A 16,245-nucleotide genomic window follows, 5' to 3' on the forward strand; every position below is an offset into this window, starting at 1 on the left:
AGAGTCGCTGTTATTTCCAGGCAGGCGTGTGAGCGGCTAGAAAATAATGCCCAGGTGCCCCTCCCGATAGCTGGGGGCTCAGCCTCCCTGATCTCCCCTTCTGGGGATGCCTCACACTCTCCCCCTCTTCCTCTTGCCTCCAGCATCCTCAAAGACTTCAACGTATGCAAGTGCCAGGGCTGCGCGTGCCGCGGGGAGCCTCGGGCCTCCTCCTGCAGCGAGTCCCTCCATATCTCCAACTGGACCGTCACCTACGCCCCCGACCCACAGAACATTTACTGGTGAGCAGGCCGCGTCTCCTGCCGGGCCGGTCTGGGCAGCAGCAGGGATATGGGGGCACGGACAGCCTGGTAAAGGGAAGGAACCATCAGGGCCATGGGCCTAGCCCAGGAGTGCCCTTGGCAGCTCAGGAGCTCAGAAGAGGGAGTATCCCCATCGACAGGCCCACACAGCTGGCTGGAGGGGTTAGCTTCCACTGAAACATCTGGGTGCAGGGTCACAGCCTGGCTGGGCCGTGGGTCTGACTCTGTATGGGGAGCAGTGGGATCTGGGTGCCTCTGAAGGGGGTTCAGGCACTTGAAGAGTAACATCCTAGACTCTGCCCAGCACAGACCAATGTCTCTGGCACCTCTCTGCCTCCCCCTGTGATCCTCTCCTGACTGGCTTCTGCACCCTGTCTCCCCCCAGGGAACACCTCTCCATCCGGGGTTTCATCTGGTGGATCCGCTGCCTGGTTATCAACGTCGTCCTCTTCCTCCTCCTCTTCTTCCTCACCACTCCCGCCATCATCATCACCACCATGGATAAATTCAACGTCACCAAGCCCGTGGAGTATCTGAACGTAAGGCCTGCCAGGGGGACAGGGACAGGAATGAGGAGCCCTCCCCTTCCTCCCGTCCCATGGAACAGCCCTGGGGAGGTGGGGGTGGGTCACGAATGTGCACTGGTCCCTCCACCTCACATATCCAGACAGACTAGGCCTGACCCCATCAGGCCGAGCAAGGTCCCTACGGGTCTCAAGTGCTCCTGTGTGGGGAGGGGAGGGCCTTGTCTACATCACTGCTGTGTGGGCACTGCTCTGCTCTGCGAGGGCAGAAAGCAGCCAGACTCCCTGCCCTGTCCTGAGCTGCGGCACCACAGAGCCTGTTGGAGTAGAACAGAGAGCATGTGTTGTTGGAGCCAGAGCATCCAAGGTGGCTGCATTTGCAGAGGAGATGTGAGCGGCCAAGGATTCTGCCTGCGACCCTATGAGAGGCCTTGAGGATCCCTCTCTTGTCAGAACCTGGGCAAACAGGCTATCTGCACTCTCCCAAGGGACTGCCGGGCTCTTCGGCCAGCAGCCAGCACTCAGTTTTGTATGCATGGCAAGTGGGAGGAAATCCTGGCTCTCCCTACCATAACAGAGACCAAGAAAACACTCCACTGACGTGCTGAAGGACCAAAGTGTTATGAGAGCAAAGGAGAGCTATAGGGGATACACTGACTGCATTAGGCTGCCTCTACACTTGGGAAAAACCCCAGCCCAACAATTGGAGTAGCTGCACCCTTGCATGGAGACCAATGAGTCCCAGGGCAGGGCCTGGGCTGGTGCCTCATTCCCCGCCCTATACAACTCCCAGACTCTTGCTTCTCACCAGGGGATAAGGCAGAGGTGCTGCGGGTTCCCATCCAGGATTCCCAAGTTGAGGAAAGTGCCCCTATGGATACAGCCCCCAAAGGGGCGGAGTCACGCTCAGCTCTGCTGGCAGCTCTTGTCCTTTGCCACTGGCGATGCAGCAGGTTAGCTTGCTGCCCTCCCCCACGTGCCCAGCCTCTGGATTTGCATTGACTGCAATGAACAGTGTGTTCTTTGCCTTCCCAGAACCCCATCATCACCCAGTTCTTCCCCACCCTGCTGCTGTGGTGCTTCTCTGCTCTGCTGCCAACCATCGTGTATTACTCCGCCTTCTTCGAAGCTCACTGGACCAGGTGAGGACAGCCAGCGCCTGCTCTCAGCCTGAGCACCACTGCCAGCTGTGTGCGCTCAGCACCTTGCACAAGAGCAAGGCCTGCTTGTCCTATTCCTCCCATCTAAGATCCGCCTGTAATTTCATTTCCTGGCGTAAACTGTGGGGGTAGTGTGCTTTGCAGCTGTTAATCAGGTGCTGGACCCCATCTCAGAGGTGGCTGCACTTCAGTGACTGGATGAACTGATTGCAATATGCACAGTCTGTTAAGCTCTATGGGCTCCAGATGGCTGGCAGGCATTACGTTTGTATGTGTATGATTGTTGTTATGTATTTATGAGCCAAGATATTTGCTGTGTCGGACCCTGCTGCCCTGATCGCAGGTTGTTAGGTCACATGGCTCAGCCTGTTTGAGCTGAGATTGCGGCAGGCCTGCAATCAGTATGTCTAGTGGTCTGAGCATAGAGCTGGCACCCTGGAAATCCAGAGTTCTAATCCCAGCTGGGTGTGACCTTGGGCAAGTCCTATCCCTTCCCTGGGCCTCGCTTTCCTCATCTCTCCAAATCGGAGAATGAGCCCAGCCCCCATGCTGGAGATCTGTGATGGTGAGTTAGGCCTGGGTCTACACTAGAAGTGTGTGCCAGTAGTCCAGTGTTGGCTGGGGGTGATGATTCTGTACCAACAAAAGTGTGAAATAAGATGAACAGTTATAAGCTATACAAACAAAAGGACTTTTTAGCCAGCATAAGATGTGTCTGCCATAGGGGAGAGCTTTACCATTCCAGCTATACCAGCAAATCTTTTCTGCCATAGGGGAGAGCTTTACCATTCCAGCAAATCTTTTCTAGGCCTCAGTGACTGTAAAGCACCAGGCATGATGCTGTCTGCATTCACTCCTGTGGCTGATTCAGGAGGAGCCCCTGGAGGGTTGGGAGTGCTGGGGCTGAAAGGAGTATACTAGGTGAGGGGAAGGATGATTCAGTGGTTAGAGTGCCTGTCTGGGGTTTAGGGGACCATGATCAATTCCCTGTTCTGTTACAGATTTCCTGTGTGACCTTGGGCAAGTCTGTCCCCATCTGTAGCATGGGGATAAGAGCACTGCCGAGAATAAAGACATTGCAAATTGTGAGCCCTCAAATATTCCAGCAATCCCCCATTTATCTATCTGTTGTACTCATTTGTCCTTCACATGTCCTGGGACAGTCTTTTTATACAGTGCCTAGCGCAGCCGGGGGCTGGTCCATGATGGGCTCCTAGAAGCTACCAGAATACAAATAATTAACAATAATAATAGACAAGTACAATGGACAGATTGGTACCAAAGGGGCCTAGAGGGTGCACTGTAAGTCATTACGATGGATCGATAGATGGGTGTGGTCGCCCACTGTGGGGCTCCCCGTCCACTTGCTAATGGCCTCCTCTGTGCCCACAGGTCTGGAGAGAACAGGACTACCATGCACAAGTGCTACACCTTCCTCATCTTCATGGTCTTGCTGCTGCCTTCGCTGGGCCTGAGCAGGTGGGAAGCGAAGGCAGGTCTGGAGACCCAGCGCCACAAGATGCACTGGGCTGCGGATGCCCTTAGCCCAGTGCCTTGTCCTGTATAGTGGAGGAGAGACTGCCCTCGCGCCCATTTGGCGCCTCTATAACTGCAAATAGGGAATTGTTCCCCTTGAGCTTGGGATGGTGGCAGTTGCCCGAGAGCCACAGGGTTGGCCCTTTTAGCTCTGTGCAAGCTGGTTAATTTCTCTCCAATTGCACAGGGCTTAGATCCTGCTCAGTTGACCCCTTCCAACAAACCTATTAAATAAGCCCATTTGTACGAAACCAGCCAATTCCCCATTGTAGCCAGGTGGGGGCAGGATGCAGCCAGCCTCCCCACATGTTGTAATGAAGTGTCACCCTTTCAGCCTTCCTCCTGGACCCACTTCCCAAATCCTCAGGCCAATGTTCCATGGCAATACTCACAAAGCCACCCCAAATGGTTTCCCACCAGCTGTCTGCTGCTACGACAGGTCCTCTGCTCTGGAGGCCTCAGAGCCCAGGCTGCACTGACGTGAAGAGGGAATGGGGGAGAGTGCAAAGTGCTACAAGACTAAGGGAAATTCTTCAGGAGTATCTTGAAAATAGCTGATGCTGTATCTGAATCTCCACTGATATGGGCTGAGTAGCTGTGTGACCCCATTAATTATATTTGGCTCCCACTTTAAAAGGATCCCCTTGGTTTAAAAATAAGCACACTTCTGACTGAGAATCTTTTACTGGCTATTTGCACAAGCAATGCTTCAGGGTCAAACTGCGCTCCGCAAATGAGCACATGCAAGTCCGTAGGCTGCAGAATTTGGGCCTAAACCTAACAGAATTAAAAGAGAGAACAAGGATTTCTTTCGGCTTGTTTATTCTGTGTGTTTGAGGGCAGGTTGGTTCAGATCCTCAAAGGGATTAAGGCACCTGACTTCCACTGATCTTAGGATCTGGGCCTTTGGAGTTGGTCAGTTTCACTGTTTGCCTTGCATAGGCAGGGTTCACCTGTTTGTTTGTGTGGCTCTTTCATCCAGCAGAGAGAAAAATGTTTTAAAAAACAGGAAAAATATGATGCAGGGAGAGGGGCGGGGAGCCTGAGACTACCTTGAAATCAAAGGTATTTTAATTAATTAGATTTCAAGGTCAATGGATACACAAGCCACTGACGTGTCAGGAGGCAGGAAGATCAGAGCTGCAGCCAGAGACAGCAAACCATTCCCACAGCTATTGTTAGGGCAAGTTCTGTATGTTTTCTTTTCTGGGGGTGGGGGTGTAAATATTTGCACTAAAAAGAGCTGTAGAAATTGTCTGCCGTTCTGATCTTCCAGTCTTGATATGAATCCTCAGACTGACAATATCACTGCGTCCTTATTTCATCTTTAATTTTCATGTATATAATATAATGTCAAATGTTTTAGTCTTTTTTTTTATATTGGTTCAAGTGAGTGGAAACTACTTCCTATTGTTGTGCCGTTTTCCTTTAAAGCATCCATTTAAGGCCCCATCATAACTCCCCACCGGGTCAGCAGAGAATTGCAGCAGATGTTGCTGCTAACTCCCCTGCAGAATTGAGTGAGGAAGTACAGGTACAACGATGCGCATGGGATGGACGGCAGAGACAGAGAGCCCAGCACAGTCTGAGCCCTCTTTCCCAGTAGTCGCACCATATACTAAAGATTTCCTCCTCTATACATTCTGTCCTAAAGACTAGAAAGGGGAGGACAGCAGCACGCTCTCACATATACACGTGTCTGAGAGCATCCGTGTTCCAAGATTACTGTGTATTCGCAGTAGCTGTTGTTCCAGCTCCTGAGATGGGTCGTGACCACGTGTGCGTACAGCTTGTGCTCCTTGATCTCCAAACGTTTATATACTCACACAAGACTCTTTGTTTTTAATTGTTCTCCCTAGTCTGGATGTGTTTTTCCGCTGGCTGTTTGACAAAAAATTCCTGGCTGAGGCCGCAGTGCGATTTGAGTAAGTGGTATCTGAAACCAGGGGGTGGGGAAAGCCTCTCTTTGTAATTGTGACTCCTGCTGGGACTGGAGTTTGGGGGGAACTCGCCTCACAGCCTGAGCTCCTGCCCCATTCCTTACCACACCTCCTGCTGGGAGCGCCTGGGACAGGCGTAGCTGGAGGGTTCCCCACACAGCCAGTACTCCTGCCCCGTCCCATCCAGTGCCTCCTTGCTGGGAGAGCCTGGGACTGGCGTAGCTGGGGAGTTCCCCACACAGTGAGTGCTCCTGCCCCGTCCCATCCAGTGCCTCCTGCTGGAAGAGGGGGCCTGAGTCTCTGTGAGGTCTTCCAAAGCCAAAGCTGCTTCTAGAGCTGTTGAGCTGGTTCTTCCTAGCCAGATTTATTCCTGGGGGGACATGTGGGGAGACTGGCCTGTTTGTGGTAAAACACACCAGCTTCCTAGAAAGCAGAATGTCAGGAGGAAGAGGTGGAACAGTGACCGTTGCATGGCAGTGCCAGCCCTGGCCAGCTTCCTCTCTGCCCAGCCGGACCTGCAGCCCATATGCCCCTCCATGTCTATGGTCAGGTTAAGGAGCATTACTTGCCTGTCTCACTCTCCTCCCCTCCCCCAGGTGCGTCTTCCTGCCTGATAATGGGGCCTTCTTTGTGAACTACGTCATCGCTTCTGCCTTCATCGGGAACGCCATGGACCTGCTGCGCATCCCTGGCCTGCTCATGTACATGATCCGCCTCTGCCTGGCCCGCTCAGCCGCTGAGCGGAGGAACGTCAAGCGGGTACGTGGTGGAGCCGACCCCATCTCCCCTAGCAGATGCTGGGCACGTTTGCGGCCACCCTTGGAGACCTGCCCCGAGCACCCGATGCATGTTAGGCCCCTGGTGAACACACTGGGCGTGTTCCTGTAGTTGTAGACTTGTGCAAGCGTGCACCCATGAGTCTGAACCTGTGCAAGCTGCACAGCCATACCCGTGCACATCCAGACGCATGCTCGCACATAAGTGTACGTTGACTAGTGTTTAAGGAAACAGCCTGCTAACAGGCATCGCGTCAGGAAGATCAGAGCTGCAGCCAGAGAGCCTGGGGAGAGCAGGGGGATTCCCACAGCTCCTCTTAAGGCAAGTCCATGCGGTGTGCCGTGCGTGCGCTCCCAGACAGACCCATCCGCAGAGAGCCTGAACAGACCGTTGCCCACGGACAGAGCCGTGCGTGCGCTCCTGTGCATGCACGCGTGCTTCCCGCTACCCAGGGCGCTGGGCAGCTCTGCGTACCATGCTGATGTGCTCTCTGCTTCCTCCCACAGCACCAAGCGTATGAGTTCCAGTTCGGAGCCGCCTATGCCTGGATGATGTGCGTCTTCACCGTGGTCATGACCTACAGCATCACCTGCCCCATCATCGTCCCCTTTGGTAGGTGGCCCGGCGCCCCTCTGCCTTGCTGTGCTTGGAAAGGCTTGCAGCCAAAGGCAGGAGGGAGGTGGTGTCTTTCATTGCCTCCAGTGGGGGAGCCCCATCTGCAGGGTGCGATTGGAGGCATTATCTTGGTGCGGATAAAAAGTTGGGAAACTGAGTCACGAGTCCACCCGATTTAGGCTTAATCAATTTTTACCTTTGTTTATACAATTTCAGACAATTATTGTCACTTGTAGTGTCCACATACACTTATGCCAGACAATTAATAACAGATAAGACAGAATTGGTAAATGGGCCCAAGTTACCACATTGTGGGGCACTGGGAAATCGTGCCGCCTTCCATGGTAGTCATCGTCTTCTCTGATCCCTCAGTGGGGTCCTTCAGTTCCCTCCTTCAGTTCCTGCCACGGTGTTTCCCCAGTGTGAGCCCATGTTCTCTGAGATCTTTCGTACATTTCTAAGTTACAGATCACCTCAATCTTTATTCAGTCAGCTTTTAACACATTAGCCCTTTGGGTTTGGGATAACCCATACATTACTCCTGCACGAGCTTTAATTACCCAGCTTCACCATTTTTCCTGTTGGATTTTGCAGTTTGTGGGTCATGTCATTTTATGTTGCACTGCCCTGGGTCTTCCCATGAAGACATATTTTTTGTTGTCACAGGTTTGTCTCTTTTTACCTCAAAACTTCCAGCACGATACGTACCTTTGTTCTGTCAGCAATAACATTGTTTTAAGCCAGGGGTGGGCAAACTATGGGCCGGATCCAGCCCGCGAGCTGCACCAGCGGCTCAGCCCCACTCCAGCCAGGGCGCTGGGTCAGGGGCCACGCCACGTGGATCAGCCCCGCTCCAGCCAGGATTCTGGGTAGGGGGCCACACCACATGACTCCCGGAAGCCACGGCATGGCCCCGCTCCGGCTCCTACATGCTCCAGTGTCCCCCCCTGCCCCCCCAGCGCTCCAATGGGAGCTGCAGGGGCGGTGGCTGCGGCTGGTGCAGTGTGCAGAGCCACCTGGCCACGCCTCCACGTAGGAGCCAGAGAAGGGACATGCCACTGCTTCCGGGAGCTGCTTGAGGTAAGCGGTGCTCGGAGCCTGCACCCCTGAGCCTCTCCCCATGCTCCAACCCTCTACCCCAGCCCTGGTCCCCCTCCCGCTCCCCAAAACCTTGATCCCAGCCTAGAGCACCCTCCTGCACCCCAAACCTCTCATCCACAGCCCCACCCCAGAGCCCACACCCCCAGCTGGAACCTGCACCCCTTCCCGCACCCCTGCCCCAGCCCTGATCACCCTCCTGCCCTCTGAACCCCTTGGTCCCAGCCCAGAGCACCCTCCTACACCCCAAACTCCTCATCCCCAGCCCCACCCCAGAGCCCACACCCCCTCCCAGACTCCAACCCCAGTTTTGTGAGCATTCATGGCCTGCCATACAATTTCTATTCCCTGATGTGGCCCTCGGGCCAAAAAATTTGCCCACCCCTGTTTTAAGCAGATCAGCAATTTTATGTAAAAGAAGAATTGGCAAAACCACACTTATGCCACCAAGGTCTTGGCCTAAGTGTTACCTCATCTGAGGTCATTTGCTGTCCACAGTTACAAATCCTTAACCTAGAACTAGCAAAGCTTTTCATTTGCAATTTAGCCATCCTGCATACTTATATTTCAGTGTTATAAGTCAGTAGATGTTATCCCCTTAATCTGTTTGGGGAAGGGAGTTTGGAAAGCATGGCTATGATTCTTTAATGGCACAATTTCTTATCTTCTTTAACCGGGGTTTACATTCCAAGCCCAGTTTTGTTTGTGAACCCTTACAAAGAAACGTCATTAGAAATGTTCCTCTGAATACATTTTGAGGGGTGTCTTAGATATAGGGCCTTGATAGTTAGTTGTTGTTGATGGTACCCCCACAGCCCTTGTGTGGCATGGTTTCTGTCACCTGGGTCTGGTATTTGAGCGTTTGTGCGAATTAGACCCTTTAGAGAGCCAGGCTGTAAATAGACACACAATGGCTCTCGCACCCCCTTGGTGCCCAGCATTCCCAGTTAAGGGACAAGCGAGCTACCAGCTGGAAGCTCCACCCACATGCCTGCTGCTGTTTCTCACCTGGTCATGTATTACCAGTAAGAAAGATGACCCCCCTGCTCCCTACTAGGAGGCTCTCTGGCTGCCCCCATTTCAGGGGATGGCTGCCCCTGTAACTGCAGTGAGAACATCTGCCAGGCTGGGCAGTGAGCTGTCGATTTCCCAGCTGGAAAAGAAAGGGCCTCGGTAGTCTTTGCATAACAGCTGTTTCTGCTCTGCCTCTTGCCCAAAGACCCCTTTTGCCCCAAAAGAACGCTTTCCTGACTGGCAGTATGTCCCCTCTGCTGCCCTGACAGCAGTCCCTACAGGGTGACAAGTGCATGTGTGTGGGGACAGCGAATGGACCTATTGCCCAGTCCAGCTGATGCTGGAGTCCCTGAACCACTCTGTTTGGTGGATCATAGTCTCCGCATGAGGATGGAGAGCGGTGACCTAGCTACATAATGCTCCATGTGTGGCTGGTTGAGAAGCTTCTCTGTCCAATATTATCATGGGCCTTGTCTTCTGTTCCCTGAAATATCTTCTTGGAGAGGCCATGTTTGCAGAGCTCATGCCTAGAAGGGTGAGCCAGGCCAGAGGTTCTCAGCCAAGCAAGTGCTTCCCTCTCGACACTTGCTGAAGTGTTCAGTGTTAATGCCCTGCCTGATGCTGGTGTTCCAGGAGGTTGAATTTTTGGTGTGGCACTCGATGCTTTGCCATGCATAGGTGGCACTGGCTTCTGCTGGCACTAAGGGGCACAAATAATGACATGAAAATGAGCCCCCTGAGTATCGCACCTGGCCTGAGGATTCCCCTCTCAAGCAGGTGCAGAGCAATCTGCTTGCATCCCAGAGCGGGGGTTCCCTGGAGTGGGGGGTGTTACAGCAGGTACATGTGTCACTGTGGACGCTCAGATCCCTAGCACAGCAGCTCAGCCTGGCGGAGAGGGCACTGGGAGTGTGGAATAGGTCAGATAACGCTGGAAAGTCCTCCTTTAGCCCCGTTGAATGAATCCTTTCCTTTATGGAAAGTGGGGCTCTGGGGGAGTTGCACTCCACACAACACTCTGACCCCTCTGTTCAGCAGTGAAGTGGACACTGGAGAAGGGCCTTCCCAGCAGGCGTGGTAGGGAGAATTATGAGGCTTCACCTGAGTATTGGCTAACTCACTCCAGCTTCCCAGCACCTTGAGTTTGGAGTCGTCTCCCTAAAGTCCAGCCCTGAGCAGCCTTGCAGAGAGAGCATGCTGGCACCTGTGAGCCGGTCCCTGATCTCCCACTATCCCCTGCTGCTGACCCTGGAGCCCAGCAGCCACCTCACTGCTCTTGCTCACTGTGTGTCTCTCTCGCTCTCTCTCAGGGTTGATGTACATGCTACTCAAGCACCTGGTTGACAGGTACAACCTGTACTACGCTTACCTGCCAGCCAAGCTGGACAAGAAGATCCATTCGGGGGCCGTGAACCAGGTGGTGGCAGCCCCCATTCTCTGCCTCTTCTGGCTTCTCTTCTTCTCCACCATGCGCACAGGTAAGCACGGGGCGAGGGGAGGGAGCTAAGGGGGTGCGTGGCGGGCACCGAATTATAAACACCGAACTCAGCCTGGCTGAGAGTGCTGGGCTTCCTGTCCCCTCAGCACCACGTGCTGGCTGTCCCGCCTTTGTAGTGGGCAAAGGGCCAGGGCAAAGGCCCCTGGGGGGGTGAAGCCGGAGGAGCTGCATGCTGGGTGTGCGACCACCCTGACTGTGACCCTTTGCCTTGCCCAGGGTTCCTGGCCCCCACCTCCATGTTCACCTTTGTGGTTCTCGTGATCACCATTGTGATCTGCCTGTGTCATGTCTGCTTCGGACACTTCAAATACCTCAGTGCTCACAACTACAAGGTGAGGTCCCAGGAGGCACTGGGGGTGGGGGGTTGGAGGGAACCGTGGATGAGGTGATGAGGGGTTACCTCAAGTTGGGCTGTTAGGGAAGCTCCTCACAGGGCCTTTCCTCTTCATTATGGGCTCCCTGGTCGAATACCTCTCCTGGCTCCCCACTCACATGCAGGTGGGTGTAGTTGGGACAGGGCCCTTCCCCCATCTCAGGACCACCGCCACTGGTCTTGTGGGGGGCAGGAAAGCTTATTGGGAGGCACACCCCCTTGCCATGCCTCATCATTGACACATAAGGCTGTTCCCTCTCCAGCCTCCTGGAACAGGAGCCTCATGGGGCTGCCCCTGAGCTGGGCACTCAACCCCCTGCAGCCCAGCCATTGCTTGTGCGCCCAGGTTCCCTGGTCAGATAAGGCTCCCAGGGAAGGCTTGACGGGGTCAGTGGACCAGCTGCCCCGCCATCTCTGTGCCATGTCTCCATTTCACTCTGTTGCCCTCTAGATTGACCACACGGAGGTGGACGCCGTGGACGGGAGGGTGAACGGGCAACCTGCCGCCATGCCGCCAGCTCCCAAATCCGCTGTGAGTCGCCAGCTCCCCCGCTGCCGTGTGTCTCTCGGTTTGGGACAGGGGAAGGGGGCTGCACACATCTCTTCCTGTCTGAGGGCCTCACTCCGGGCCTGGCCCAGCCAGCATCCGTGGGGCGCAGGCAGGGCTCAGAAGAGAATGCCCTTCCGCATGTCCTTCGCCCAGCTGAGATGAGGAATTGTACTGTCCGTCTCCTCTCTCCCCCCCCTCGTGCCCCTGATGCTGTTTGTTCACTTTTTGCCTCTCTCTCAGCTGGGACAATGAAACCAGACGGGTCAGTTCCCCTTTTGGTTTCACTTTCTGGCTCTCGCCCATCAGGGCACGCTGCAAATGTCGCAGGGCTGGGACCGCCACAACCCAGCGCCAGCTGCTTTCATTGCAAGCTGACATGATGGAATGAAAACATTTTTGGGGTAACCTCTCCCCCCCCCCACCCCCGGCCCAGCTCTCTGGGGTCTGGAGTCCCTAAGGTTGCCGCTTTAAATCTCTCCTGAGCAAACCGGCTCTGGTATAATCAAGTTCCTTCCAAGGCCAGATACTCTGCTGCAGCTAAGATCTGCGGGTGGTGGAGGGAGGGAGGAAGGAGCCTCAAGGAGCAGGTTACAACTGCCGGACTCTGCCCGCATCTCCATTGTAAGTTGGAGCCACCTGGGGGATGCTCTGGCCTGTGACAGCTGGTAATGATCTCCAAGAGACCATTTGCCAGCTGGGGATAGCTGGATTGCAACGCATCCCAGCCATGCCCCTTCATTCCCTTATCTCCTATACCAGGGCTCTTTGGGCCTCCTACAGGAGCTGGCTACACCAGTCCTGATCCCACTGGGGACTCCCCCATGCCAGGGTGCTCTGAGTGGCACAAAGGGGACAAGGAAGTGGGGCTGTGAGTCCTTTGCAACATCAAGATTTGTCCTGAGAGCAAACAATGTGTGACTAGTAAAGGAAGGGCTGGATTCCCCTCCAGGAGCGTGACTCCACTGACTCCTGATTCACCCCAGCATACGGGGGAGCCCTGATGAGGCCTCATCGGAATGGCTGTGTGTATGTGTAGAGGCCGCTGCGGCGAACCTGGCCTTGTCACCGTTTCCCAAGCCCATGCAGTCCTGCTGCCATGCGCTTTCCAGTTACCCAAGGGCCTGTTTGGTAAAGTTCTGCTGTGACATGGCTGATTTGCAGATTTGGGGGGCAGGGATAGGCAGAATTCCCCAAACTGTCCTGACTGCTCCCATTTGCCATGCAGCCAGACAGGTGTCCGTACAGGTAAACCAGGTCTGTGCTGAACTCCAGCTTCCTGAGGGGGTGGCTTTGTCCCTCCCGGTTAGATCCCCTGCTGCGCCCCATCCCCACAGTAAGGAAGCTTCTTTCAAAAGGGCCTCGATATGCGAGTGCCCAGCTTGAGCCATCTTAGATTGCCAGAAAGTGCTGGGCACCTGTCTTCTGTGGGGAAAATCAGACCCCTTTAATATCAGGCCCTCCAGTCTTGTAGAAGCTCTGACCCCCACTACTCCCAATGCTCCCACCCCTGGCTCTTTGGAAGGTTCAGATCTACCTCGAGGTCTTCAGAAAATGGGGGGGTTACCTGTAATGGGACGTCAAGAGCTGCACCCCTGGCCGTGCTGCTAGCATTTCCCATCCAAGCAGCCTCCCTGAAATCATCCAGTCCTTCTCCCTGCCCCCGTCTCATGCTGAAACCTGTGCATTCCATGCAATAGGAGTTCTTTTCAGCCCCAGCATGCCCTGCGCTCAGCCTCCTGTCTGCATGGCGCTTACCCACCGTACTGCACTGCTGTGGCTTTCCAGCAGCCTGCACAGAGCTAACAGGTCTGTTGTCTTTTCCCTCTCCCCCACCTCCCCTCCGCAGCAAAAGTACATCGCACAAGTGCTGCAGGATTCTTCTCCGGAGGGCGACGCGGCCGAGTCCGAGGAGCAGGGGTCCCAGGACGAAGAGCTCATCAACCCGGACGGCATAAACGACACGGATTTCCAGTCGTGTGAGGACAGCCTGATAGAGAACGAGATCCACCAGTAGCGACCCCAGAGGGCAGGAGGGGCAGGGCAGTCCCGGGAGCCAGGGTGGCTGCTGCAAACAGAGAGAGAACCGAATGGAGACGGGAGCGTGGCAAGGAGGATGCCAGCCCCTGCCCCCTCCCACCTGCCCTGGCTGCTGCCCTAATGCTCATTCCAAGGGTGGGAAAGGGCTGTGCATCAAATTCTCCATTCCTTGCTTCCCCTGCCCTGCTCCCTCTCACTCCCGTCTGGGTGGGTGAGAAGGGACCTGCTCTTACTAGTTACCTTCTCTAACACATACTGAGACCACGAGACCCCAGGAAGGGAGAAGAAAGAGGAGGAGGAAGATGACTTTGACCCATGCTGCTTCCATTCTGGGAGAAAGAGGACCCAGGGGCAGCAAAAGCCTGGATGCTTTGAGGTGGCAAGTGTTGAGAGGATCTCTGGTCTCCAGTGGCCTCCCCTCAGCCCCCCATATCTGGAATCTTGAACACTAATAATTTATTAGATTTAAAAGAAAAAAAAGCTTTAATCAAGGTATTGCAACCCCAGCTAGTAGCGGGTGGCTGGGAGCCCTGCAGCTAGCACAGGTCCTAGCCGCAGAAGGAGCTTTGCCCTTTGCCCCCCGGCTGTGTCTCCCACACGCATGTGCATCGGAGTGTGGGTGCCCCTCCCCAGCCCCTGGCTCTGTGGGCATGTGAGGGCCACGGTCCGGTTTGGGGGAAGTGTAACAGCCTGGGCCTGTTCCTGCTCTTCTTCCCCATGGACCCCAGTGTCCGTGGCAGCACCCAGCCGAGTGCGGGGAGCAGGTGTCACCCAGTGAAAACCGCGCAGGCTCAGCGATGGCTGGAGAGCACATCCGGGTGGCGAGGATAGTGGGAGGACCCCTCGCAGGGCGAGGGGAGCATAGGGGCTAGCATGGGCGTGTATCCTAGCCAGCCTGTAGGAGAAGAGGGAGCCCCTCCCCCGGCACGGCCTTTTCACATCTGCAGTAGCTGGATCCCAGTCGGGCCGTGGTGGGGGCTCACCATGGGGCATGTGGCATTGTTTTAAGTGGCGTTATTTTGTACATTTTCCCCCCCCCCCTTTAAAATAAAAAACTGACACCCAGCTGCCGCCGCCCCCCATGCTGTCCTGTGTCTGCGCAGCGGGGCCAGCAAGGGGGAGGACTGGAGTCAGCTTTCCCTGACTGCTGTGGAGTGCAGCTGGGCACTGAACCCAGCTACCAACAGGTGCTGGGGCTGACCGTCATTCCCTGGCCCTGGTACCGAGCCTGGATGACCCTTCCTGTGTGTTTGGTTCCTGCCAGCATAGGGCTGTGGCTCCCTGTCCCCATTGCTCAGGCAGCGTGAGAAGCAGCCTCTGCCATCATGCCTTGCCCAGCTCTGGAATCCCAGTCCCCGGGAGAGTTGCATCCCTCTTGTGAACTTGGTCCCATGGGTGAGTGTAACATGCTGCTGTGGGACTCTCCTGGGACATCACTGCCTGCTGGGCATATTTCTAAAACCTCCCTCCGACCCTTAGCACCAAACCCACGCTAGGCTGGATTTGCACAGGGGGCTGCATGCCAGGCAGAGTGAGCAGCAGGAACACAAAATAAACCTCCCTGCTGGTAAGCTATATTTATTTTCCCTTGCCTCCCTCACCCTGCTGCTCTGTTCATTGGCCACTGCTGGCCACAGCCCTGACTGCACACCCTACGTGGACACTGCTCCAATTAACTTCAGCCGGAGCAGCGCTTGGAGCCCAGTGGGTGCGTCGGAGCAGACTCCAGGAAAGGCAGTAATAACCTGCCTTGGTCCTTTGCTAGCAACTTCCAGCCAGGAGCTCAAAGCACTTTATAGACACTAAAGAGTTAAGCCTCAGCCCTCCCCATCTCTGCTCCCAGGAGGGCAGTCAGACTTGTCATCCCCATGGTACGGAGGGGCAAACTGAGGCACAGCAGGGAAGAGACTTGCCCAAGGTCACACAGCAAGTCCAAGACAGTTTGGAACAGAGACCAGATGTCCTTCCTTTACCCTGCCCCTCTAATAGGAATGCCAGAGACAGAGGCAATAGCAGGACTTGCTCCTTGATGGGGGAAGACAAAGGGATGAAGGGCTCAGACCCTGGCTCATTCTTAGCAGCTAGCTGATGGCTGGAGCATGTTCTTCTGTGGTAGTGGCTGTGAGAGGGTGGGCCCAGTGGGTTCCTCAGGCAGACTTCCCCTCCCCTCTAGAGCTCCCTGCTGAAATGCACATTGTTTCATTTTGATTGATTTCTAGCTTGGCCTGGGGGAAATGAAGCACAGGGCTCTAAGTGCCCGTGTCCAGACAGGGGAACAGGGGGGATGCTGGTCCCACGGCTGCCTATTCCCATCTGCACCACTCCCTTCACCCCAGTGTGGCGGGCAGGCTGCAGTTGCTCTGTATGTGCAGCTGTTGGGCGCAGTCCCTGGGCACTGCCTGGGGGGTGGAAGGGGAGCTGTCTTCTAACTGGCACTGTGTCTGAGTCGAGCTGTGTATAATACCCTGTATATATTTGTGTAAAAAAGAAAAAAAAATTGAACTTATCAGATTGCCAGCCTCTCTGTGTCGATGGGTTCGCACTGGCGGATGCAGAGCCACGGGCATCAATGTGGGGTGGCGGGTGCTGCCTGGTGCCCAGAGCCTCAGGTACCATGTGTGCGGAGGGCACTGCCCAGATCCTTGGGCACTGCACGTGAGGTGGGCCATGCCTGGAGCCAAACCCCAGAGCCACAGGTACTGTGGGGAGGGGACCTCTGCCTGGAGTCAGAACCCAGTGGCTCAGGCAGCGGGGAGGGGGGCAGGCTCTGCCTGGGGCTGGCACCCCAAGCCATGAGTACCATGCCGGGAGGCTCCGCCTA

At 55.3% G+C, this 16,245-nt stretch overlaps 1 protein-coding gene across 1 annotated transcript in view; it reads left to right on the forward strand.

The window, feature by feature from the left end:
- Positions 1–14,501, forward strand: part of TMEM63B (transmembrane protein 63B) — a 37,070-nt gene extending 22,569 nt beyond the window's left edge. The window contains exons 13-23 of the mRNA XM_077811905.1: positions 144–281; positions 688–841; positions 1,862–1,968; positions 3,379–3,465; positions 5,382–5,447; positions 6,059–6,221; positions 6,746–6,851; positions 10,277–10,444; positions 10,681–10,796; positions 11,289–11,366; positions 13,234–14,501. Of these exons, the coding sequence (XP_077668031.1) occupies positions 144–281; positions 688–841; positions 1,862–1,968; positions 3,379–3,465; positions 5,382–5,447; positions 6,059–6,221; positions 6,746–6,851; positions 10,277–10,444; positions 10,681–10,796; positions 11,289–11,366; positions 13,234–13,401 (1,351 nt within the window). The 3' untranslated portion in view covers positions 13,402–14,501. The remainder of the gene's footprint in view (positions 1–143; positions 282–687; positions 842–1,861; positions 1,969–3,378; positions 3,466–5,381; positions 5,448–6,058; positions 6,222–6,745; positions 6,852–10,276; positions 10,445–10,680; positions 10,797–11,288; positions 11,367–13,233) is intronic.
- The last annotated feature ends 1,744 nt before the right edge of the window (positions 14,502–16,245 follow it).

This window comes from Eretmochelys imbricata, chromosome 3, assembly GCF_965152235.1.
Source record: "Eretmochelys imbricata isolate rEreImb1 chromosome 3, rEreImb1.hap1, whole genome shotgun sequence".
NCBI classification, from domain to species: Eukaryota; Metazoa; Chordata; order Testudines; family Cheloniidae; genus Eretmochelys; species Eretmochelys imbricata.